The sequence below is a fragment of the Protobothrops mucrosquamatus genome, unplaced genomic scaffold (genome assembly GCF_001527695.2).
Source record: "Protobothrops mucrosquamatus isolate PMUCROS unplaced genomic scaffold, P.Mucros_1.0 scaffold_127, whole genome shotgun sequence".
NCBI lineage: Eukaryota > Metazoa > Chordata > Lepidosauria > Squamata > Viperidae > Protobothrops > Protobothrops mucrosquamatus.
In genome coordinates, this window is record NW_015386203.1 from 55,546 (window position 1) to 82,711 (window position 27,166).

General features: G+C 40.2%; 1 protein-coding gene across 1 annotated transcript in view; it reads right to left on the reverse strand.

The window, feature by feature from the left end:
* Positions 1-27,166, reverse strand: part of TBC1D16 (TBC1 domain family member 16) — a 55,070-nt gene that overhangs the window by 12,209 nt on the left and 15,695 nt on the right. The window contains 1 exon segment of the mRNA XM_029284423.1: positions 2,248-2,445. Coding sequence (XP_029140256.1) covers positions 2,248-2,445 — 198 coding nt within the window.

Sequence of the window (27,166 nt, forward strand, 5' to 3'; positions counted from 1 at the left end):
TTTTCTTCTTCTTCTAAGAAAAAAACAGTCCAATTGCCTTTTTGAAGAAAAAAGAAACAACTATGACCTGGATGACTGAGACTCTCCAGAGACATTCCTACTGAAAACTTTTACAAAATGCACAATATAATAAAATATGTTCCACAGTTTCAGGAGCAGTACCATTACAGGCAACATATTCAATCCAGCTTTTAAAACTGCTGACACAAGCTAACCCTTGGGAAAGAAAACGGATGCTACTACCCTTCCAGCATAGTCAGAAGCTTGGGCCCAGTGTGGTTCCTTCCCATTATTGCCCTCCATCTCTTTCCAAGGCCTCTCCTCATTCACCCGCTTGTTTTATCATCATTTCCCTGTGGAATGTGCCAGCAAGGACTGAAACGGCAAATTTCCTTGAGAACTCCAAACCGCAATCAAAATGAATTATGGAAATAATCTGACCTTACTTTGCATAATATATTCTGAGCACACACTTTGATTCCCCCCCCCCGGGGGTAGACGTTGCTTTTCATTTTCTCCCCTGCAGAACACACACGGCTCTGATTATGAACCAGCATAGCCAAATTGTAGCTTGTGAGGTCTTGAAGAATCAGGGCATGCCACACACTTCTTGGTACCCAATGAAGGGCCTGGTTTCCATCTGGTAATACTTACCAGATTGTTTATGGTAATCAACCTGAGCCTTGGTATGCTCAGCAAATCCTACCAACATGGATCTGGGCGAAAGAACTGAGGGACTGGCTGCCAAGGTCAGTTTGCTTCTTCCTTAAACTCCTCCTGGCAAGGCGTAAATAATTATCATGCTAGATAGATGTACAAGGTGGATCCAAAGGATGATTGGATAGAAAATTATTCCTTTTAACCTTAGGTTAATGGTGGATAAGAAAGAATCTTGTGATAGTGGAACCACTTGATCCTGTGACTCTTCGATTACCCAACTTTGTTGAGAAGGAAGGCAACATATTTCTAGCCCTCATGTTTTAATATGTCACCACTTGGATTGGTGACGATACATTTAAATAATTATAGTCACGAGATCAAGGGAGTGGAAAAAAGGGAGAAAAATTAGCTTGCTTGATAATTCCAAATTGTAATTTTTAAGTTTACATAATTAATTTTTTTCAAATCTGAACTTATTGTGGATATGTGGTTAAGAATAGCAGAAGAATACTGTAGTATGAAAAACGTCTTCATACTTGTTTCATAAAACTTGCACGCCAATACTGTTAATTATCTGAAAATAATAAACAGGTAAGGTTTTTCAGCTCTCCCCGCTTTTAAATGAAAAGACTTTACCTTCTCTCTTATAGACTGCATTGGTTCTGGTTGTTATGGACCTGCCTTCTTTGTTTGTTTGTTTGTTTGTTTGGTTTATATTTCACACTTTTTAACTGCCCATTTGCCTCAGAGAGGGGTTGGAGTGGTTTACATGGCTTGCCTGGACCATGTCAACCTTATTTACTCAACTGCACAGTCACTAGAGATCAAAGCAAAAGGTGAAGATGACAGGGAAAAGATGGGAGAGGGAGTGCTATAAATGTATATGAAATATTTAGGGCAAAGAGACCACCAAACCCTGTAGACAGACAGGCAAGAAACTAATCCCTGGGAAACAGCTGGGAAACAGAATGAAGGGTATTGTTCCCAATTCTCAGGCATACTCATTAAGCAACAGCTAAGTATATGGCCTATCACTTAGCTACCACAAGTCCATACAAAATAATCGTGCCAATTTGGCACCCTCTGATGCATTGAACTGCAATTTCAAAAATTATCTCTTTGAACCTGAAGAATTTGGGGAACTATTGTTCGACACAACTGGGAGGACACGTTATGGGAAACATGGCCAAAAAATCCTAAATTTAAAATAGTACAGACTTCATATTATTTAGGAAAATTATCAGGAAGTTTTTTTTCTCTTGCATTCAGACAAATCAGCCATCAATAGACACACATAGAAATAAACCATATTTGCACACCATTTTGCAACTCAGACCAGTATTTCTTGATCACTTATTCAAAACACACAAGTACACAAGGACAATGTGATAAAAAAAGCCAGCAGATGAGTATGGATAGTATCATCACTCCAAGGAACCGCAATATTGGTTTTGACCCATGTGGCAGCGTGAAATCTTTTCTTCAAATGAAAAGCCAAGAATGAAAACTCGTTCTGGTTTTGTTGTGCTATCACATGCCTAGGTAACAGAACAATGCCAGCCATGTCCGGACACAGTCAATTCTTACCTGAAAAAAAGGCGAAGAGATCTCATCTGTCCCAGGTCAACTCTGAAGACCCCACAGATCTGCTCCAAGGCAAAGACCTTCTGTTGCTCATCCCATCTGGAGGTCTGGACCTGCCCATTATTCTCCTGGAACTGGGAACTGGGATCAAGGCTTGAACTGGAACTGGTTGAGTGAGTCATGTGGCTTTCACATGGATCTCTATACCAAATGTAGAAATGGATAAATAAGTAAAAAAAAGAAGGTGGTATGGGGCAGATCACTACTAACTGCAAGAAGCAGGGGTACAGTTGCTGTGGGGTAGATGGAGAAATCCAGGTGGACTCCATTTTGCTACAAAGCCTGTTCTATTATCCTGGCCAGTAACTTCAACCTAAACTCACCCTGGAACATGCATGCATACAAATACACATACATATATACCTACTCATATGAAAAAATGCTTCTAGACATTTGGAAACATAACCATACTTGAAGCTTAAATTTTATTTGAGTAGATAAAACCTTTCAAGTTGTAAAGTAAACGTACATATAGAAACTATATGGCTTAGTTAATTGCTATTGCACAGAAACACTGCTAATTCCACAAATGAACTTTTCCTATCTATATATCTCACCGTTCTCTATCCAACCCAAAGTCAATAAATTACTCTGCTTGGTAAATATCTTTTCAAACTGATGCGATTTGGTTCAGACTGAAATAAGAGTTACAAGGACAAAATGAAAAACGGTGGATGTCTCAAGTATCTTTGCAAATATGGGAGCAAGAGACATGAAAAAGAGTGTCATTTCATTTCATTTCTTAATTCTGAATGGACAGGGAGAATTTTGTTGGAAATTCAGTTTGTTCCATTTCTGCCAAGGGGTGAGGGGGAAATTTTGGGTAACCTTCCCAGTTATAGCAAAAGCTGAATTTTATAATGTGGCAATTTCTCAAAAAAAGATTTTCTTAGTCGCCTTTAGACAAGATGGCTGATACAGAAATCTAATAAATAAATAACTTCCTGACAAAGAAGAAACAGTGCAGCTTTGGGCACAACTATGGGACAACCGAAAGAAATACAACAAAAATGCAGCTTGGATAAAATAGGTGAATAAGAGAGGAATCTTTCAAGGAGATCCACTATTGTTTGTTGAGTCCTCTGTCAATAATACCAAACAGGTCAAGCCATGGCAAAGGAGCTTGAACTGGACAAGCACGCCAGTCTTACCATCAACAGGGGAAATGAAGATTAAAAATGAATACATTACTAGACTGAAGAAGATCATAAAGTCCAAACTCAGTGGAGGAAATGCCATCAAGGCAATTAACAACTGGGCAATTCCTGTCATTAGATACACAGATGGAATAGTGGACTGGATTCAAGCAGAACTAAAAGACCTGGATAGGAAGACCAGGAAGTGACAATGAATCATATCCCTCATCCATCATAATGTACACCATGAAGACTTACTGAATGACTCAAAAGACCAAACTGTCCTATAAGTAAGATCAAATGAAGAATAGAAAAGAGACATGGCAAGACAAAGTATTACACAGCCACTACATTTTTTAGAAACCTAGCAGATAACAAGATCTGGTAATGGCGTGGAGGAGGAAACTTGAAAAAATAGAGGGGCTAATTCTGGCCGCACAAAGCCAAGCCTTAAGAAACAAATGCATACTTAGCCAGAACTGAGAAGACAACAACAGACAGCAAAAGCTCTCTCTGCAAAAAAAGCTGAAGAAACATTGGACCACTTAGTTAGCTGCTGCAAGAAGACTGCACAGACTGTCTACAAACAATAGAATAACAAAATAGCATGTCAACTTCTGAAACAAACCTGGCTGAAGCCATCTTTTTTGTTCTCAGTTGCCACACAGCTTGGGGTGGGGGTTGGGGGGGAAGAAACCAAAAGTATTCTTAGACTAAACATGGAGCGGGAATCAAGGTCATTCCCACAGGTGCTGGAAGATAGAGAGAAGGAGGGTCATGAAGCCCACCAATTGTCTTCATTGAGTAGCATGATCAACAGCATAGAGGGAGGGAGGGAGGGAGGGAGGGAAGTGTTACATTTAGTTACTTTGAATTCCTGGGGGAATTTTACAGTTGGTTTCACTTTTGACTGTGCCTATATCAGTGATTGCGAACCTTTTAGAGACTGAGTGCCCAAACTGCAACCCAAAACCCACTTATGTATCGCCCGGTGCCAGGTGGGCGTGGACCACCGGGTGGGTGTGGCTATGGTAGTAGATGGATGGGCGTGGCCAGAGTGGGCGTGGCCAGCTCAATATTGCTCCTGGGGAGGGACGCCTGTGGGGGCCAGGCAGGGTTGGGGGGATTCTGGGGGTCTCCTCTGGGCAGGAGGCTCATCCTGCGGGGTGAGGCGAGGCAAGGTGAGGCAGGGTGGGGTGCCATTGTCACAGGGCAAGGCGAGGCAGGGGCCGGGGCAGCTGCTGCCTGACACCATTGCCCCCCACACACAGAGGCCAGCGAGTGCATGGGTACTGGGATGCATCCAGCCACGTGGGACCTCAGCAAGTTAGCAGGCGGCTGGTTGAAGAGGACGGTTGCCATCTCCGGGGCAAGGCGCGCGTGCCCACAAAGAGGGCTCTGAGTGCCGCCTCTGGCACGCGTGCCGTAGGTTCGCCACCACTGGCCTATATTATGTGTCCAATAAACATGTTCTTTGAGGAAACTTCAAGCCTCAGAGTTCTGATTTGTTTGGATCCATTAGTTGGAACCTTGACATAGCAACAATGGTGCATTGGACTATCTGCAAGAAATACTATTGTCTATAATGAGGAACTAGTGGGACCACAAAATAGACAAAATAACAGAAAATTAAGATGCCAAAATGCTCTGGAGCTTTAGAATTCAACTAGACAAGCACATGCCACATAATTCCAGACTTAACAACTTTTGATAAGATAAAAAAAGTCTGGACAGTGGATGTTGTAGTATCTGGAGACAGCAGTATAGATGAGAAAGAACTGGGGAGGGGATCACAAAATACAAAGACTTGCAAGTAGAAGCAGAACGACTATGACAAAAGAAAGCAAAGGGACCACAACTGAGCCCAACATTTATGTTGCTAAGGGAAAAATTTGTTAAGTGAGTTTTGCTCCATTTCATGATCTTTCTTGCCACAGTTAAGTGAATCACTGCAGTTGTTAAATAAGTCCCATTGACTTTGCTTGTCAGAAGGTCGCAAAAGGTAATCACATGACCTTGGGACACTGAAACTGTCATAAATATGAACCAGTTGCCAAGCATCCGAATTTTGATCATTTGACTAAGGAGATGCAATGGTTGTAAGTGTGAAAAATGGTCACAAATTACTTTTTTCACTGTCGTTGTAACGGTCACTAAATGAACTGTTGTAAGTCGAGGACTATCTGTACCAATATTTGAATGCAATATCTGGTACAATCCCCATACCACTGGAGCATCATTTGAGTACCTCTGGCATTGACAAAAATCACCATCAGTCAATTGTAAAAATCAGCTTTATTTGGAAGAGCGACGGTCCCCTTAACTCCATCAAACAACAATATCTACCTATCCTGGTTCTTTGGGCTTGATAGGTGAATAAAAATGCCCATTCCAATCTAAAGAAATGCCTCTGTGTGGCAACCATAATTCTTTAATATTTATTAACTTTGTTGTACCCTTATTGTACATCACGCAGGGTTACTTGTTGTGAGATAAGTGGTTGTATAAATTTAATAAATAAATAATTTATGCTGAACAGTTCTTATGTTACTTTCCCAGAGAACACACACACAGATACACACACACAAACAGTTGTCACATCATGTTTACTCCTATTTTTGTATTAGGCAAGGTATCTGGAAAATATAGCTGTATACTTGCTTATTTAAGCATTTCTTAGCACATTCTCTTCCTATCAAAAGCTTTGGGAAGCACACAAAGAATCTCTGAACAGCCATTATTGTTCAATTGTCTTAATTATGTCAGCAGATGCTAAGCTGCCAGAGAATTTGAATCCGCTTTTACCACTGAATAGCAACCTTGTTTATGTGTGGCCTGCATTGATTTTCATAAGAGTTTCTAGATAGAACAGCAACAACTACAACTCCACTGTCTCCATGCATTTTAGAAAAGAAGATGAAAACAATCTACTTCTCAACATCTCTCCAATTTAACTCTATGAAAATCTGGGAATTGTCGGTCTTTTGAGAAGCCATGTTTAAAACCAGAAAAGCTTCTAGTTTTTGTCAGTCATATCCCTGAGAGATGCAATCCTGGAAATACTTTGGCTACTCCTTGTTGTAGCAATTTAAAAATAACAGAAGGCCATTTTCTCTTGGGACTACTATATCATATTTGGGGTACAAAAAAACCCGCTGCTACAGTTAACTGAACAGAAGAGACTGGAATAAACAAGGAGAAAGGTCAAAAAAAGCGATTTAAGGAGATTCTGCTGCTATGGTTCCAAAACAGAGCACAGAGTTTAACTTTCAGAAATCTGTCCATTCTCCTCCCCTGCAAAATGCTAGTCCTCTTCTCGAAGAAAATCAAGAAAACCTGTAGTGTGTTGGGAAATCAGTGAATGTGAAACTGTGACCTCCAGGATCTGGAAAAGGCCAATCTATTTGAGCAATCTGAAAGGGCTCTCTTGCGAAATGATGGTTTGCAAAACAAGGGAAGGAGAAAATATAAAAGCAGCTGCCTGAAAGGCCAGTTTATGCGATGTTTTCTAATCCGCTTATTGAACAATGCAGGTGCTGAATGCTGAAGAAATCACACACTCAGCATGCCAGTGTGGACCTTCCTAACCTTACAACAATGCTCCCTGAGCAGGGGCCACATGAAGCCATTGGAAGAGCCTTATTTTTAGCATTCCCCAGCAGCTGGGGTCCCATAGGCATTCCCCAGTCAGCTGGAAGACTGCATTGTGCACAGAGCCCTTGGGAGAAGACCAAGTTCACCACTGCAGCCTGAAACCCGACTCTGTATACACAACTCCACAGTACAGTCCCACTATAGATATAGCAATTGATGTCCCAAAATGCTAGCTCCTCCTGGCTCCTGCTAAAATCAAGCCAATTTGGACTTTAAGCGACATGCTCTTATTTCCGGAAGACTTTCACCTCTTGGTTTTAGGGGCCACTGATGAGGATGATGCTCTTTTCCCATAACAGGACAGAACTCATGTCCTTCTGTACTATATAAGGAGTTTCCTCTACTCCTAAATCTACCCAAACCTCACAGCAATACGATCAGGTGTGCAAAAGCAGAAATCTGTCTATATGCTCTACTACTAAAACTCTCATTGTCGTAAGGTTTCAGTGGGTGAAATGGCACGTCATAGTAGGGTAACCAATTTTGAACGAAAGTATCTCAACTCGGCTAAGTTACAGAACGTGTCCAAAATCCAGGATCCATGACTCCGGAGGGAATGAAATGTGGGAAGCTGTAGATGGTTCAGTGCTACTGGTTGCTGCAGTCATGTGATTTTTATTTTCAAAAGTTCTGTGACAATTTATCAGCCCGCCTTGTAGTCCCTGGCTCTCTTCCCCACCCAGCAGCAGCCACTCAGCTGGAAAGGGGAAGGAAAGGAAGGGAAGGGAAGGGAGAAGGGACAAGTAAGATAATGGGAGAATGACAGGGAGGGAGGAAGATTTCTGATGCTCTCTGCCAGTTCCCCTCAATTCAGTGGGGAAGTTGACAGGAAGATTGAAATTGCTCCCGCTTCGAGAAATGCTTTTCTGCCCATCTGTGGTCAATCTATTTCTTTGATTAGGGAAGGAAATATCTCTGAAAAGATGACCCAGGAATCACAGTTTGTCGAGTGACAGATAAATCCAGCATTATACAGTTATTCAAGTTCATATGGTACTGCATAATGACTACACTTTATCTAAATACCACTATTCATGTTTAGTCTAAATAGTACTTTTCCCCCAGCAAAGACCTGGGATAGGCCTCTTGAGCTATAGAAGATGAATGAAATCACTCTGTGCTGAACTTTTGTGAGAAACATTATATGTATGGCATAAAATCCCCTTATATTCCTCGAAGCAGGCTGGAATAAACGGCCAAGAACTATGGTGCTACAGAGCTTGGAAGGGACATAACACTTCTTTGCTGCAGCTGGCATAATCTTTACAATGACAGTATTACATAAACGCAGACCAGAATACAGGTAGTCCTCGACTTCTCCATTTAGTGACTGTTCAAAAGTTACAACAGCACTGAAAAAGTGACTTATGACCAGTCCTTTAGTAAGTGATTCACTTAACAGCTATGGCAAAAAAAATAAATTCAGGCATGACTCAGTTAACAATCATCTTGCTTAGCAATGGAAATTCTGGTCCCAATTGTGGTCATAAGCCGAGGACTGCCTGTATCCATTCCTGGTGATCGAAAGAGGAAGAAACAACTTAAAATGCTATTATGGACAAGTTGTGGGAAAAGGCGGTCTTTGTATCAAGGACCCCACTTGGTCCACAAACACCCTGTCTGCATTTTCTCATTATTGTTAAGCAAATCAATTAAAGACTTCTTGGCTGTATTTGCAAATGCGTTAATCTTGGTTAGTTTTACAGGCTCACTTGCATTGCATTACTGTTCCTTCTGGGGGCTAGATATTATCAGTGATGATATATGCAGCAGCTTACAAGACCTCAAAAAAAAAAAAAAGAGCAATTACTGGCAGACAGTCTTGGCAAACTGATGACCATAAGGCCACGAGGAGCTGGCAGTATCTGAATGACTGAACAACAATATTATATGACAGTGCCTGCTATCTGAAAAACGTGCTGACCTACGATATATAGGAAATGTAAAAAAAGAACAGTATAGTAATGCTGTTCTTTTGCATGTAGTAAAAGAATGCAGTATCTACCATTCGCCTTGCTAATCCAATTAAGTCAGTTGTATTTTATGAAGAATTCAAAATTCAGAAGCTTACTAGCTAAGGACCCTCTAGAGCAGGGTTCAGAACAATAGCCCTTTAATGACTTTGGACTTCAACTCCCAGAATTCCTGAGCCAGCCGTGATGGCTCAGGAATTCTGGGAGTTGAAGTCCACAAATCATAAAAGGGTCATTGTTCTCCCCCCCCTCTGTTCTAGAGGTTATCTGTTTGCTTATTTGATTAGTATAGCTACACATAAATACACTGGACCTGGGCAGCCAATTTTTTAAATAAAAAAATAAATAATCTTACACAAGTGACCCTGGATGGCTTATAAAATTAAAATAGACAAATCCACCGTATATACTGGTAGCAATGCACCCCCATGTCACCACTCACCATCAAAACTCATCACGACCCGTTTGTTGATATCCACTATTTATAACCACATAATCAATAACTAGCTCATATTATGATATACATTCAGAAAACAATTGCACAAGACTGTTGTAAGTACACTCAGAATGAGGTATTGTATTTAAATACATGCCTGGCACCATGGCGGACATTCCTATACCTCACCCTTTTTGACAATGAAAAAGATTTAATATGGTAATCCAGGTCATGATGCTCTTATTGCTGCTAACTCATTAAAACAAGAGTACACAACTTTCATGCAGTCTGCCTATTTGTTCAGCTAAAATAAACATTATGATTGGCTGCAGATCCTATGCAGATCCGCTGCCCTTTCTGGGATTTTGAAAGTGCTACAAACAAAGAAAGGAGGAAAGGAGAAGGAGGAAAAATCTATAACTACAATTCCCAGATAATACAGAGATGTTTCAGTGTAATTCTTCAGCCAAAACAGTTAAGGAACCAAACTAAAAGGAACCAAGCATGCCTATCTAAACCACAAATGCAATTAGAATTTTAATGATTTCAAACATTTCCAATAATTCAAATGAACAAAATAAGGTAAACTACCCCAATTCATCCTTTTCATGAATTATTAGCCTTTAGACCAGGGGTCCCCTACTCCTGGGCCGTGGACAGTGGTGGGATTCAGCCAGTTCCCATCGGTTCAGTAGAACCGGTAGCTACTTTTTTGTTGCCCAGGCCCAGAATGGACTTCCAGAAGCCGCATCCACACAGAGAACCAGTTGTTCACATATTTGAATCCCACCACTGGCCATGGACCGCTACTGGTCTGTGGCTTGTTAGGAACCGGGCCGTGCAAGCAACAGGCAAGCAAGCAAAGCTTCATCTACACATGCATGGTATCTAAGTTGCATGCAACCCCCCCCCCAGTGCATGGAAGAATTATCTTCCATGAAACCGGACCCTGGTGCCAGAAAGATTGGGGACCGCTGCTTTAGACTACTTTTCTAGCCAATCTTTTAGAGGTAAGCTGGGCCAATCATAGCTCTTGGACAGTTTGGTGGACCTACACCCAGAACTCCTTAAGACCAGCTCACGGCTGTATTTTGCCTGCAAGTCTCTGAAAAACAATATGATTTTTGGCTATCTTCTACCAAGAAATTTAAGGAAAGGAAAGCTCCCAGCATCTGAAAGGATCGATGCATGTCTTGGGAATTTTAAAAAGTAACTCTTCCCAAAATAGAAAAAAAACAATATTAGAAAATCCTCTGACACTCTTACAGAAGTTAATACATCACTGTTTGCCCTCTTCTTCTTTCTTTCTAGGGATCCCAGATGTTGAAATTGTTACAGAAAAGCAAAGCTTTTGCATGCAGAAAGCTTGTCCAATCATCTCTAAAATTCACATTGGTTTGAAGACCGATGAAACTTCAGATGAGTCATATAATAATATCATTTTTACTATTGCCGAGGTAGGGAAAGGCAGAGATCTTGGCAACTTTCTGAGGCAGGAACCACTCCTCTTCCTTACTATCTCACAATTTCTGCAGCAGCAACAGAAGATTTGTGATGTTGCTCCTAAGACCAAGATGCTGTGTTGTTTTTCTTTCTGTTAAATTTATAAGAAGCAGCATCAGTAATGGGTCAAATTCTTGTATCATTTTATTACAAGGGGTTTTTTTTGTCTCCTTTCAATTTCCAAGTATAAATGCAGTAATTAAAAATAGTAATTGAAAAACAAAATTGGCTGGAATCTCCCTTGAAATACAGCCAATGGCACACCTCCCTGTGGACTCACGGGTAATTTGGTGTGTGGTGTATCAATATCCCTTTGTAATACAGGTATTTGACTCAGTTAAGCTCAAAATTTATGTTGGTAGGCAAAACATTTGTTGAGTAAGTTTCCCCCATTTACGACCTTTCCTGCCATAGTTGTTAAGTGAATCACCACAGTTGTTAAGTTAGTAATACAGCTGTTAAGTGAATCTGGCTTCCCCACTGACTTTGCTTGTCAGAAGGTCACAAAAGATGATCACATGACCCCGGGACACTGCAACCATCATAAATATGAATCAGTTGCCAAGTGTCCGAATTTTGATCATGTGACCATGGGGACGCTGCAACGGTTGTGTGAAAAGACAGTTATACGTCACTTTTTTCAGTGCTGTTGTAACTTCGAACGGTCACTAAATGAACGGTTGTAAGTTGAGGACCACCAGTAATTTGAGCTGTATGCAGTAAGGGGTGTTTTGCTTCCAAGGATACTTGGATGGACTGAGAGGTGGAAAAAAATATCCCAGAGGAGAGCAATGATTGGATAGAAAACTATATGGCTATGCCCAGGTAATCTTCCACATGATTGGATAGAAAACTACTGTATATGGTTATGCCCAGGTAATCTCCAGGAGTCAGAGATGACTCACGATATCCTTTTTTTCATTTTCTTTTTCATTTTTTTTTTCAAAAATGAATCCAGATGCATCTCAAGAGGAGAAGAGAGGCATGGTCTATTCCTGTCTCTTCTCCTATCACTAACCAAATATATGCCTTTCTTCTGAAGACGCATTGAAGCTCAAGAAGGCCACACAGATTATCCTCCCTCCCTCATGCACAAATACACACACACACACACACACACACACACACACACACACTGTGACCATTTCCCCCTAGCCAGTGGCACTAAACACTATTTAAGTAGCTAATTAACTTTCTGGGCTAGAAAAGCTTCTGTAATTGCGTTTCTTTCACCTTTATAGCCCCCCCTCCCTCAAGGGAGCTGGAGCTGTCCTCTGGCATTTGTTCTGCTCCTTCCTACCACTCAGGCACAACTTCTACCTTGACAGCAGCCTGCCAATCACGGGCCCGCAGAGGTCGCTGGGGACTAAATTAGGAAGACGCTTGTGATGGACAAATCCGCCTAGCTATGCACAAAGAAAGTGCAAAAAGAAAATGTGCTTATAAGTAATTTCTACCTTACATTCGAACGTGGCTTCAACGGCCCCATCAGAGCCAAGGATTTATCAATCTTTTTCTTTTATAAAGTAGATGACAGAGATGTTCAAAACTTAAAGCTGTTTATATTTTGTTTGCCCTGGCATCTGCTCCTCATCAAATTGAGGAGGGAAGGACATAGAAAACAAAAGTACTTGGATATTTCAAGCCATGGCAATCAATCTGGGTTCCAAGGTGCTACATTAAGCACCCTGTATCTAACCTTAATCGCTTGATCCAAAACTGCATGTGTAGACATGCAGGCATAGACCAGGAACTAGAAGGTTCTCTTTTTGGGGATGACACAAGTGGTATGATCCTTGGTATCCTAAGCCAGGTTTTCAAGATCCTCACTGCAAGCACACCTATGCCACAATAACTGCAGCTCTACATTTTGTGTGGCGCAGATCTGTCATGGCAGACTTTAAAAAAAGGCCAGAGAGTCTAGAATCTCTCTCTTATTTTATTAAAAGAGGGTGCCTAGTGCAACTGTGGTCAAGCATAATGACACAGTTGTGGAAAAAAAAGGAAGAGGAGGGATAGAGAGGCAACAGCAGCAGCTGTTGTGGCATCCTAATTTCTCCCTAGATTAAAAATGAGAGGAACCAGGGAAACAATTTGAAAAAGCAATTTTACAGGAAATCACTTAACTAGGGTGAAGGTTTCCCCCCCCCCCCATCTATTGGGTATTTCCAATGGCCACACTACACAGAAACCTTTGGAACCCTCTCTGTCCTGAGAACCTTCCCAAGATTTTGGACTACATCACCTATCATCCACAGTAAAAACATATGCTGGTTTGATATGAGAGGCATTGTAGTCCAACACATTTGGCTATCACTGAATTAAGGACACTCTTCAGTATGGAAGAAATGAAATACAGCATCTGCTTCTATGAGGATATATATCAAGTTACTGCTAAACAAAGTGGGAAGTCCTGATTACTGTATTGTTTTTTTTTAAAAAAAATATATATTCTGCTAATACAACAGAATCCTGACATTGCACATTTTTCTTCCCTATCTCCTAAAGATACCTTCTTGTGATCCAGCAAGAACATTCACTCAAATGGAAGGAAAGCAGTTACTTTGCTTAATTCATGCTACAGTGTGTGTGTGTGTGTGTGTGTATGTATATATATTAGTAATTCTAAACAGCTTAAGGGTCCTCTAAATTGAAATATCATCACCCTAAACCTAATATACAGATTCCATAATGTGCTTATAAGCATCTGCTTGCTACAAAGATAGACGCTGACAGAAAATATTAATCTGTTGATAAATGATTATTTCATCGGTCAAATGCATCTATATATACGAATATAGCTGTTGCTTTGTGTCAGTGGAAGGAGGGAAGGAAGGAGAGAGAGAGGGAGGGGGGGAGCAAGATTTAAAATAAAAATATTATCTACACAGGTAAGGTATGTTTTGGTGAATCCACACAAAGGATTTTCTGAACATTTTTGTGGTACAGTTGTTCCATGGCGACAGGTTTGGTCGTTTCGTACTTATGAATAAACACACTCACACCGCCCTAAGCAGCTTAACACAGCTAACCATTGAAGGAAAAGCCTGGGCATGAACCTGGCCTTCCTTTTAAAACAAAGCAAGTCTTGCAAAAGCCCAATGACATATCTTTATGTTCAGGCGAGAAAAGTGGTTTTTACGTTCGCTAATCAATCAGTGGATGTGTATAAAACACCTCCCCCCCCAATCCTAGAGATGGAAAATGTGATTTCTTAGTGCAGCATGAAAACAAATGTTTACTTTCCAGCCTGACCAGTCTGGAAAAGGAGAGCTTTCTTAGCAGTGTTTATTTTTATTTTTTTTTAAAAGAATCAATGGGTCATTTTGCCACGCTTTCCCTGCTGCCCTTCTCCCCATCCCTCCATGCACAAGTAAAAGTCAACGCTCATTATGCTAATTACAATCAAGCCATCAGAAACCCAAGTCACTGGAAATCCCTGAAGATCCATTTTGTTTGGAGATGCTTGGCATTCAGCAGTGAATCTCTCAAAAGGTCTTTTTGCCTGGCAAATTAAAGCAATGGCACTAAGGCCAATTCTGCAGAGACTCCCATCACTTACTCAGCCAATGCCATCCAGAGAGATTGGCATTCCTGTTCAAGCCTACTAGAATAAGACACACAGTGTTTCCCAAGCAGAAAGAGAAATAAAAACGAGGAATGCAGGATGCCGATAGTATTCCAAAAGCTGGATTCAGGGAACAAGTCAGTTTTCAAGCACCGAGAGGCTGAGGCTCTCTTCTTAACCTCTGAATGTCGATTACACTTCCTACAATACCAGTAATTCTCCGCCTGGTGCTCTCCAAACACCCCAGATTAGGTCAGCCTTGCCCAAAGCAGTGTCCCCCCCCCCCATATGTATCGCTTACATTTCCCATCATTCTTAATCGCATCTGGAGGATGGCTTACTCTGTCTAAAGGTATTGTGGCAATAGGGCAAGAGTGGAGATTTTGAGTCAAATATCCCTTTGGGAATAAAGCAGCAGAGAAATTGAAGGAGATAAATAAGTAAGTAGATTCTGCATTGTGAAAGGAGTTTTTTTAAAACAACAACAACAACAACAAACTGAAGTAGCACAAGAGAATATGCTACAATTGAAGGCTCAGAAAACAGCCATTCATCCTGAAAATAGGAATTGAATCTGGATGACCTGCCAGGATATTTTTGTAAATCTATTTATTTATTAAGAAAATTTAAAAAGGGCCAAAATATACATAAGAATACATAAGGCAAGGGAACTGATAAATACTGCTATTGGTCAGTACAGCTAAGTCCTCAACTTACAACCACAATAGGGATCAGAAAATTCGTTGTTACGTGGTGCTGTTGTTAGGTGAGATATCATGTGTCTGCACCTGCTTTTTTTGTGATATACAACCATGACTTGCAGCCTTCTGCTGGCTTTCCCAATGACCTTGCTTGTCGGAAGCCTGGTGGGAAGTTCACAAATGGCAATCATGCGACTGCAGCATGCTGCAACTGTCATAAGTGCAAGTCAGTTGCCAAGCGCCTGGATTGCAATCACGTGACTGTGGACATGTTGCGACCGTTGTAAGTGTGAGGGCCATTCGCAAGTAATTTTTTCAGTGATGCTATAACTTTGAACAGTCGATCAATGAATGGTTGTTAAACAAGGACTAGCTTTTTTTTGTTCTGTTAGGTCACATTAATTGGAAGATCAGAGAAACTAAAAGAGGCAACAATCTATTGGTGGTAGTTTAGCAATTACTAAGTTGCAACAATGAATTTCATGAAACAAATTTCATGTTGTTCAGTCGCTAAGTCGTGTCTGACTCTTCGTGACCTCTTGGACCATAGCATGCCAGGCTCCGTGTCCTCTCCTCCACTGTCTCCCGGAGTTTGCCTAACCATCTCATCCTCTGCCATCCTCCTTCTCCTTTTTCCTTCAATCATTCCCAACATCAGGGTCTTTTCCAATGAGTCCTCTCTTTTCATTAGGTGGCCAAAGTATTTGAGCTTCAGCTTCAGTATCTGCCCTTCCAAAGAATTCATGAGGGTAAAGAAGAACAAGAAATGCCATTGAAAGGACACAAGGATACAAAGGAAATTCAAGATTATGAGGGAATCGTATCATTCAAAGAGAGCAGACAGACTGAATGAATTTCAGAAGCCATGCAGCTGAGACAAGGAAGAGATGTTTCCATCCACATTAGAGATTTAAACCCATAATGGAGACTATTTCTTCAGCCCACAGATTCCTGCCCAGATTATATTTTGACCAAATTCCTATTTTAACTGCTATTCCAATGTACACATGGCAGCTTTAGAGCAATTTTATATTTTCCACCATAACACCGTCTTTTCCATAGTAGGGTGGTCTAAAGCTGTTGCCGTACTGGCCTGGAGCTTATTTTCTTGATTTGTACATAATCCAGACTTCTCTTTATACTTGCCTTTTCCTCCACCCTTAAGGTGGAATCCTCTGCTGGTTTATCCAGGTGTCTTACTGATTTCCTCTATTAATTGAAGCCCAGCAGAGAAAGCAATAGGAAATATCTTCAGTTTCCCTGTTCTCCATCCAAGGTCAAATATCCTACTGGGAAGAAGTAGGAGCAAAAGAAAGACAGAAAAGAAACCTAATAGGTAAATAAATAAAATTCCTGTCCTCTAACCGTTTCCGAACCCTGCTGCTAGGCACTAATTCTTAAAGGCTCAAGATGCTGTTAATAGTAATTTATTTTTCTTTTTGTCCTGATTCCCTCAAAGGCCAAGCCTCTAAAAAGTTGTGCATCCATCAGGACAACTGTATGAAAAATCAGACTGATATCCTAGAGCTAGTAGCACCAATCACTGCCCCTGAAGCCATCAAAAGAGCCACCATGCAGCCTCATTCTTTCTATAGATAAAATGATAGTCTTTCATAAATTGTGTCAGATATCAAGAAGGAGGGACAAATATTTAACACATGTTTACATTACACCAACAAACACATTTTCTTGCTTCCCACCCCCCATGTCTTCTCTTCAAAGTGCACTTAGTTACTCATGTGGTCATCTTCAGTGAGCTTCCCAGTCTGATCAGTAAAATACCCAGTTTCCTAAGTGATCTCTTACCACAGCCCTTGTAGGTGAACCACTAACTAAGCCAGCTGTCTTCATTAATCACCCTCGCTGGCTCTGAGGCACAGCAGAGACTGGGACCACTCACAGGCTTCCTGAACTTTTGGATAAGATGCAGATAAGAGTATACGGGATCTCCATCAGTGGCAAAATTAGCAGACAACTCAAGTTCATTGCTGCTGTCCAAGAGCAAGTCACTCATAACAGCTCTCTCTATTACTGTGGCTTATACTTTGTGGGTTTTTTTTTTAAAAAAAACAAGTTGACACCACTTGTCAGGCTTAGCAAAGGAGTAGGGCCTATTTTGAGAAAGACACCCAGAGCTAGAGGTTCAAAGGGAACAAAGAAAAAAGTCTGGAAGAATCTGCCTAATTGCTTACATATAGCACTTGTGAATTAAATTAACAGGTGTGTAATTGGACTCCAGTTACATGTCAAAGCCAACTTGACTTGTGAATTTATCTAGTTGTGTTTCCATGTGGAAACTACTTCTGGATGTTGTACTCGAAAACTGAAAAAAAAAACCACCAAAATTTTCATTTTATGTTTTGATGATTAGAATGTTTTTGATGTTTTAAAAATAACTAGAAACATTTAGAAATGTAAATCAAAAGATTGAGGCTATAACATTTTTTGCATTCCACTGCCCTGAAAAATGAAAGAAGTCATCTCTTTTCTTTCTTCTTTCTGCTCTTTTCTTTTTTCTCTTTTTAATTTCCTTAATTTTTGTTTGTATTTGTATTTTATCCTAGGTAATAACTTGGAGTAAGAGCAGAATGACCTTATTTAATTCCATCATCCCAAAATCTCTATGCAGAAATGCCTTGAATATTCTTTAAAATATATGCCCCCATTTAACAGAAACTAAATCAAACTAATATAGACAAAGAAAGAATCAGTTGTTCTGAGAGAAAATAATGAGAGTCAGAATGGCCAAATAGGGAGGAAAGGTAGCTAATATATTTAGATTTGTTGCAAAACCAAGTGTAATAAACTGAATAATTGAATGACACTCCCCACAAAAAAGAACAATTGCCCTGGCACCATCAAATACTTCCATCAGGCATAGGCCCATAACTTTCTTACAAGATTTTACATTAGAGCCTATAGCAGACACTGAGACAATAGTGACAGGAACAAGCACAGAGAAAGTATCTTTAATCACTCTGTCCCTCATCCCCCAAATGCTGAATTAGTTTCCTTCCAATAATATCAATAATTAGGTGAACTAAGTTCTTTATCCTCTAAATTCTTGCATGTCAGTTTTTTATACACAGATATTCCTCCCAAGTGAGACATTCTACGTCCTCTTACAAGCATTGCCCTATCTCTTACTCAGCTATATCAAGAGTTGTAGGCCACATGCAACCCGCAAACCTTCAGGATCACATTCTTTAAATTTGGCAGCAAATGGGAGGGGCAGTTAGTTTCCACCAATTTTCTTCAGGAAACCAAGGAAATAAAACCTTGGTTTTATGCAAAATTCCTCTAGCTAGAACATATTTTTTTGAGAAATCAGCCCCACTCAGTTGTATGACGTCCTGCTATAAACACCCCTCTGCACAATTCCAAAACGGTCGGCACTCTGCCAGGCTAAAATAGGGCAGCTCAAGAATAATGGGATCCCATACGATCTGCCATGCACTCCCAACAAAATCCCATATCTTCTCACAGAAATTACAAATATTTCATACTTACTTTAAAATAAAATAATTGCGTCAATCCTAAGGGCTAGAAACTTGTGTCTTTTAAATGCACAGTGAACAGTGAAAGCAGCAAAGGAATCTGATGCAGCCGTCCAATTTTGTGCTGTGCAAATTGATGACATGCAAATTTCTAGACCCCCTGCAATGAGTCTCCATTAAAATGCACATACATCATGCTTTGAAAGCTTTCATGTTTAGACCATCTATTATCCAAGCCTCTATGGTATCCTATGGGAGAAAAAGAAACCAGGGGATTTTGCATTGTCCTCTGTTTGAAGGCACAGACACACTCCAGCTCTCTCAATCATTCTTTCTCCTAGGACAGGAGGTCAGAGGCCATGTCCTAAGAGAAGAATATGTTAGCCAACCACAGCACTGCAGAAGGCTCTTGGATCAGCAAATTTGTTTAAGCATCAGAAGCCAGTTTCATCTATATAGTCTTCCTGCAAAAAATAGGAGGTACAGATATTGAGACTGGCTACTTATGAGGAGAGACACCATGATGTGCACAGAGAGAGCAAGAATGGCCATTGGCCATCAGCAACTGGACTTTCCAAACTGGAAAAAGGATCATGGATGCCATTAGATGAAATCAAGACTGAGGTCTGTCTGTCTGTCTGTCTGTCTGTCTGTCTGTCTGTCTGTCTGTCTGTCTGTCTGTCTGTCTATCTATCTATCTATCTATCTATCTATCTATCTATCTATCTATCTATCTATCTATCTATCTATCTATCTATCTATCTATCTATCTATCATACCCAGCTTCTAGATTCTTCTGAAGCAAAGCAGAAGGTTGGGACAACCCCCAGATATTTGTCATTTTAATTAGATACCAGCTTCTTTCATCTGTCATAACTGTGCTAAGAAAAGTGTGCCATCTACTGGCCTAATGAACAAGTTACCTCTTTCAAAAGCCCGGCAAAACAATTTAACACATGATGTGTGAGAAGGTAGGAAAAAACATGATCCTTTTAATAAGAGGTCAAGGGAAACCAAGGAAAACAACTTAAGTTCAACAACGTTCTAAAAATGTCATGGAGCAAAATGACAATAATATTTTACCTCTTTTATTTGCACTTTGAGAAAACTGGATATTCCCAGATCTACACAAAGATATTCAGAGGAAATCCTTTTGAGGAAACGGGAGATTCTGAGGCAAAAATAAAGCCTGAGAACAGTGGTTCAAATTAATTATATACCTCGTACAAATTTACAATGGATCTAAGTCATGAGTATAGAAAAAAGCAGACTAGCAATCTGAGAGAGAACAAATCAACGTACAGGGGCCAAAATAACAGATTTAAGAAATTTCTACCCTGTTAAAAGAGTTTAAGAAAGACACTTGGATCTACAAGTTGTGTCTACAAGAGGGCCCAGTGATATCACCATATGACTTGCTGTCCTGTCAAGAATGTGGTCTGTGTATGAAGTCACTCCAGATGTTTGGGAATAATTACCATAATCCCCAGCCAGAATGGCAAAAGGAGAAACTGGACTAGGAAGTTGTTCTATCTAGAGAAAGGAATTATTGGGTTTTAAGTACTGTATTGTATTAATAACTGAGTTAATTTGTTCTAAAATAATTGTCTATTATTTAATCTTTTTTAAAAAAAACTTGCTAACCTTTGGAGAAGCCGGAAAATTCACAGCCCAACAAATGTGGTTAAACTACAATTCCCATAAACTCCAACCCCTAGCCAGTCGTGAAGATCATGCAGTTCAACATCAGGAGAGTTAGGGGTTCTTTATGCTTGCTACAGAACACTGAAAAAAAAATTAGTTGTAAATCCAATTCAAAATTGGTAACTGAAATAAAGAGAATATATAAATAAACTTGCCTTGATCATATTATTTTTGACCTTTTTATTAAAATTATCTTGCTTCCTCTTGAGATACTGGTAATTAGCCTAGATAAAATTCCCTATCCTATGGTAAAGGAAATCTGCAATTTGTATTGCTCTGAAGAGTGAAAATGTTAGTCTCTATTTTGTATCCTTGTCTTCTGAACTTTCTAAGTCAAGGCAGTAACTTTTTCTACCTGGCACCCATAGTTGGTTTTTATGTCCCATTTTGGCCCTAAGAGATGTCCTGATGATATTGAGACAAACAAGAATTTTGAGGAAATGTTAAAAACCTATTTTGCTTCTTTTTTTTACTCTAGAACAAGCGTGCCCAACCCATAGGCCACATGAGGCCCTGGACAGCTAGTAGTGTGGCCCCACAAGATAATAAAAATATTAAACAATAAAGGAAGTTTGTTATTTATATACATTAACTATATTATATATTTTATATGTAGCCCAAAACAATTCCTCTTCATTCAATGCATCCCAAAAGGTTGGACAACCATGCTCTAGAACAAGACAACAGTCTTAAAGCAACCACTGCATCAGGTTATATTTATAAAGTAATAAATTACTGCACAAAACCAGGCCCCAAACCATTGGCCTTGCCCATTCAGAAAGATTCTGGGATTACAAATGGAGTACTACATCTTGTCACCAGCCACAGCTTGCCGATCTGTGCCTTATGCACAAATCGCATTTGTGCTGTGATATACACTCCGACCCTCGATGACAAAAGGTGCGAAGGCAATGAAAGGTTTACATAATATTACTGTCATTACATTGCAAAAAGAGGGTATAGCCAGAAAAAAGTCAAATGTAAGAAAAAATAGCCTCTTCTGTCATGTTCAAAATGACAATTTAGAAGCAATTTTTGAAGAGACAGTTGGAGGGCCACACACACAAGGCCCTTGAAGAGAGTTGCAATTCATGTGCTACGTGCATATCAGATTAAGACACTGAATCCTGTCATATATCTTTATAATTCTGATGGAAAAATGCTGTCACCAGGCCCCTCGGGTTATTTCTGATGAAAGTCCCACATTATTTGCCCACCTCCCATATAGCAAAAGTAACGGTAACCAAAGAGAGTAGACCTAAGCACTTCTCATTTTATGATAGATTGAAGTATTCACATATTTCCATAATGGATTTATAAAGCAAGGCTAGGCTTAATGTACCCTCTTATATGGATGTCCATTTCTTCTTCTCCCTATTTCCTTTCTTTAGTAAGCATGTCTATTAAGGAAAGGCTATAAATTATACTAGCTTATTCGGGAGGATAGACAGGGAGTGGGAAGGGCTTACAAACAAGAAGAGGAAGAACAATCTCCTCTATGGTTTTGTGATCTGTATTCAAATTGTATTTTTATTGGGTTTTACTGTAAACTGCCTAGAGAGCTTTGGCTTTTGGTGACCTAAAACAATAAATGAATACATCTGGAGGCAACTATCTCCAACTACAGTCAGTGGGCTAAGACAGAGGTCCCCAACCTTTTGGGCACCAGGGACCGGTTATGTGGAGAGAGGTTTTTTCGTAGACTTGAGGGGGCGTGGTTTTGTGTGCTGCCTGCATCCCGCAAATCGGGCTTTGCTTGTTTGTGTGGCCCGGTTGCTGGCATGCCGTTACCAGCCCACGGAACCGGGGGTTGGAGACCTCTGGGCTAAGAGACTATGTGGGAGAAGACTGAACAAAATCAACAGAGCAAAGATAGCAAGAGAGGGATGGAAAAGATGGAACAAAATAGAGAGCTTGTTGACTGTCCTATTAAGGTCCAGAAATCCTGACCATATTGGTGACTTCCCATGACTTGAATTTAAGATTAATTTTTATACCAGTTAGTTATTAATAAAATGAGAAATCAACCACTTCACAATTATTATCTAAGCTGCATATATGTTAACAATCCACTGAAAACTGTCACTGCTTCCTTGTTATGGGAACTCAGGTATATATATAAAAAGAAGTCACATGAAAAGGAGCCCAGCTAAAATAATCCTCCTGTCGTTTAAATGTTTATCCTATCCATCACATTCCTCTGACATTTCCTGGTTTTGATCCCAGTTCCTTGAAGTGGTTGCTAAGGGCATCAGTGACTCTCTTCTACTCCTTTTTTTTTTTTTTTCTTCTTCCCCTGAAAGACAAATATCAGCCCTGGCAAAGCCACAAACAGCTGCTCAACATATAAAAGAGGCAATATTTAAACATGAATCAAAATGGATAGACACTTAAAATCAAGGTTACACTTCTCAAAGATTCAAGAATTCACCCATATTAGATCTGGAACAAAGGATAAAGGACTGGAGATGGATTACACTCGTACAAAGTATAATTAAAAAATAGGAAGATTTGAAAAGATGTATTTGCTGATTGAACTACTGATACCAGCACAGAAATCCTTTCAATACAAAAAAATGCCTTACAGTATCTTGTTCTCCTTGCTGAATCTATTATTTGTCCTGCAAGTATTGTAACATTATTTATCTATTTATTTTATACCACAATTTTTCTGCAAGGAGTCGTTATGCTGATTTCTGGCTGAAGGGTGCCATCAGAGTGGATAACAAAATTCATATATCTTTGGCTTATGGGCAAGACACAAAAACTCCATAGATAAGGCTGCAAAACAGTCTAGTTGGCTCATCTGCAAGCCAGTCGGAATTCATAAAGCAAAGCAAGGCCTCAATTTTAAACAAAATTTAAAGAAGCAAATCCCATACTATTTGCTTATCCGCACCGCTTTTTCCCCAATTGCTCTGCCAGTAATTTTGTCTTCCGCTTATTCTGCAGGGAGCCGAGCCATGCCACAACAACACATGGCACAACAACATGACGCAACACCACAAGTCTTGTTGCTACAAAGAAAGCAGCCAGTGGGAACCCCACAGACGCTTGCCTACTCCCTTCCCAATACATCCCCTGAACAAGAAAGCAATTTAATAATGAGAAAGGTTGCAAAAATAAATAAATAAATAGCAAGGACCATGCAAGGATTGCGTCAAGCCAAACTCGAGAGGGGTTGCCTCTGGAGGACAGCATTTTCTAGGCCTGCATCAAGTTAGGCTCTCTGAATTGAAGCCACTGGTTCTGGTAGAAACTACCAATGTAACACTACTGCAGGAGTGCCATTGGCTGATCACAGCAGCTTCGGTCCAGTCAACAGAATAGCTGTGACTCTAAATACAATAGCTCATTAGCATGCTTTTTAAAAAGCAGCCTACCTTTCGCCTAGGTGACATATGCACAGATTAGGGGTGGACTCTAAAAGACCACCTGCCACCTCGATTTCCATTCAAAAGTGATTTTGGAACAAGCTATATAGAATTACTGCACCAGCTGAAAACACCTTTTTTTTTTTTTTTTTGCTGAATAGTGCCTAATTTCTCTAAGTTGCCAGCACGCAACAGCCCTACTTGCTAAAGAAGCACCTTTGGCTACTTTGCTGGCTATTTCCTTTTGTCCAATTTTGCATTCCACAAAAGAAAATCAACTTTAAAATTAGAGGATGTGCTCACAACCTTACATAAGAAAAGTACCTCATGTTCATATCCTCTATCTAAGCAGGTTTGGTGCAAAGAATGGGTCTCCACCCACTTCCGTATGAGCCATCTGCATGTACAGGAAGTCCTCAACTTATGACCAGAATTGAACCCAAAATTTCTGCTGCTAAGTGAGACATTTGTTGAATGGGTTTTCTCCATTTTATGACTTTTCTTGAGACAGTGAATCATTGCTGTTGTTAAAGTTGGTAACACGGTTGCTAAGTGAATCTGGCTTCCCCATTGACTTTGCTTGTCAGAAGGTTGCCAAAGGGGATCACATGACCCTGGGACACTGCAACCGTCATAAATAGGAGTCGGTTGACAAGTGTCCGAATTTTGATGACATGACCATGGGGATGCTGAAATTAATAAGTGTGAAAAACGATCACTAAATGAACTGTTGTAAGTCGAGGACTACCTACCTGTACAAATAAAAAAGTGAATGCTGATCAGGAGCTGTTTTTCCCTCTCAGATTTCCCATGATTGTTCTGATTGATTTATCATGGTTTTAGACTGCCCTAAATCTGAATTCTTCAAGAGGCTTACAGGTAACTTCAGCATAATAAACCATCAAAGATTTTTTTTAAAATGCTTGACAATGCATTTCAGAAAAAAACAAAGCACAGCTAGCATGACATTTTTTTTAACTGGAACGGGCTGTCTCATGGACTCAGGACTGAGTAGGCAGGAACAGAGGCAGACAGTCCTTCAGGTAGTTTGACCCCAAGTTGTAGATGGCTTTAAAGCAGAGACAAGCATTGGACCTGGTTATATCCGAGACCGCCTTCTGCCACAGATTGCTTCCCACCGGCCGATACGCTCCCACAGAGAGGCCCTCATCAGGGTGCCGTCGGCCAGACAGTGTCGGCTCCGCTGGGGGTCCCGTTCCCGGAAGAGACAGCCTCGTGGGTGGGAGACCTTGCTCGACGGGGGTCTCTAGGCCCAATAAGGCCTTCTCCCCTCCTTCCGCCGCGCCCTTAAGACCTGGTTGTTCCAGCGGGCAGGACTGGCCTAGGGGTATTTTAAATTGGTTTTAGCCAAATTTTAGTAGAAGCGGCCGATTATATATCTATTTTTAATGATTTTTTAAAACTTCTATTGTATTGTATTAAATTGTTTTAAACTGGCTGTAAGCCGCCCTGAGTCCTACGGGAGAAGGGCGGGGTATAAATTTAATAAAATGAAAAAATGAAATGAAATGAAATTAAGCAGCACTTTTTAAACTTTAAACCATTTTTCTGGAAGGGGAGGCTGCTAAGGAAGGAGTCTCTGATAGAAGGAACAATATTGAAGTCAGTGGATTTTTTGCCTGTTTTTTTCAAGTCTGCTTTCCTCCCATTGATATGATAACACCTGTGGAAGCCTAATACATGTTTTAATTTTTTTAAAAAAGAAAAACATGCAGCTGAATGTTGACAGCTTGCTGCCCAGTTTTATCAGCATAACTTTCAGGGCTTCAAGGATCAGGAATCAATACGGTGTTGGGAGACCCACTCCTAATTTAAAAGTTAAATGCAATACTTTACACTAAACTTGTACACATGCACAGCAGATTGCCAAGGACAAGCATAATTGTACAGATCACTTCCAATTAAGTTTGGTTTCCCATTTTAAAGACTGAAAGTTTCAGACTGCTTAATAAATTGGGCTTACATGCCACTTCAATCCATAGATTCTATGCAACTAAACACTCTATAAAATAATTAGATTAAAAATTTTATCAAAAAGAAAAAACATAGCCCATTAATGTCCATCTAGTGTACTCCAACCTTAACATGGGGCAGTTTTCACTAATCTCTCATGTTCCATTTACAAAAGCCCTGAGAACAGCCAAGTCTTAACCACCTTCAGAAATATCAACACAAACAAAGGCAACTTTGTCTCTGGTGGCAAGCTGTGGTAGGGGAAGGGGCCATAAAAGAAAAAGACTCACCCCTGGGGCCCCTCCCATCAAACCCATAACAAGGAGGAAGAATCAACTTAAAGGGAAATACATAACAGCACTTTCTCCATGCACTTGGTAGTCTATTATTACTATTAGCTTTGGAACAATTTATCTTCAAACATAATTTGGTACAGATCTTGAGTTCTGTAACCCAGAAGTTTTGGTGAATGAGTTTTCTGAATTAACTGTGGCTCATGTGAAGAAAAAAAAAGAGTATGTGAACAGAAAAAAACATCTTGGCTTATAAAATTAAAAGATTATAACCAGAATGAAATGATTATTTTATGGTTTATATCTGTGCAATTACGGTGGCCCTGCTGAACAAAGAGATGCTGACCGTTTTAGACATGAAATCCCTTTGAAATGTGCCAGTAACATGGTCAACCACAAAAGGGCTTGATTTTGCTGAAAATCAAAAGGAGAAAAGGGGACAAGCTCAAATTAAGGTTTATTTGTAGAGCACTGGCCTACTCTAAGGACGCTACAGAGAAACACAGATGTGGGGACCACTCAAAGAAACAACTCTTACTCCTCTTTGAGCCAAGATAAACCAATACTGATGTTTATGTTTATGTTTATGTTTATTTAGATTTGTATACCGCCCTATCTCCCTTACGGGACTCAGGGCGGTGAACAGGCGATAATAAAAATCACAATAAATATCTGATGAGGGAGATATATAACATAAAGGAGTGGTGTAAAGGGGAAGGCTTTGGATATATTAGTCACGATGTCTGTAGCTGGTCCAATGAAAAGATGTACAAAAGAGATGGTTTGCATCCATCCAAGAAAGGGACTGAGTTACTCAGCTATAAATTCACAGATTTTCTGAAGGAAAATGTAAACTAAACAGCGGGGACAGTGAGTTAATTGATACAGAACAACCCTGTCCCCGGCAATCTAAAAATTATAGGGCTACCAGTGCATGTAGCATAGATGTGTGTGTGGACAAGAATACCAACCTTGCTGTCAAGCAAAATGAAGCCTCTAATAGCGAGTGCCACACAAAGTGCACTAACCAAATAGGTGGTAAGACAATA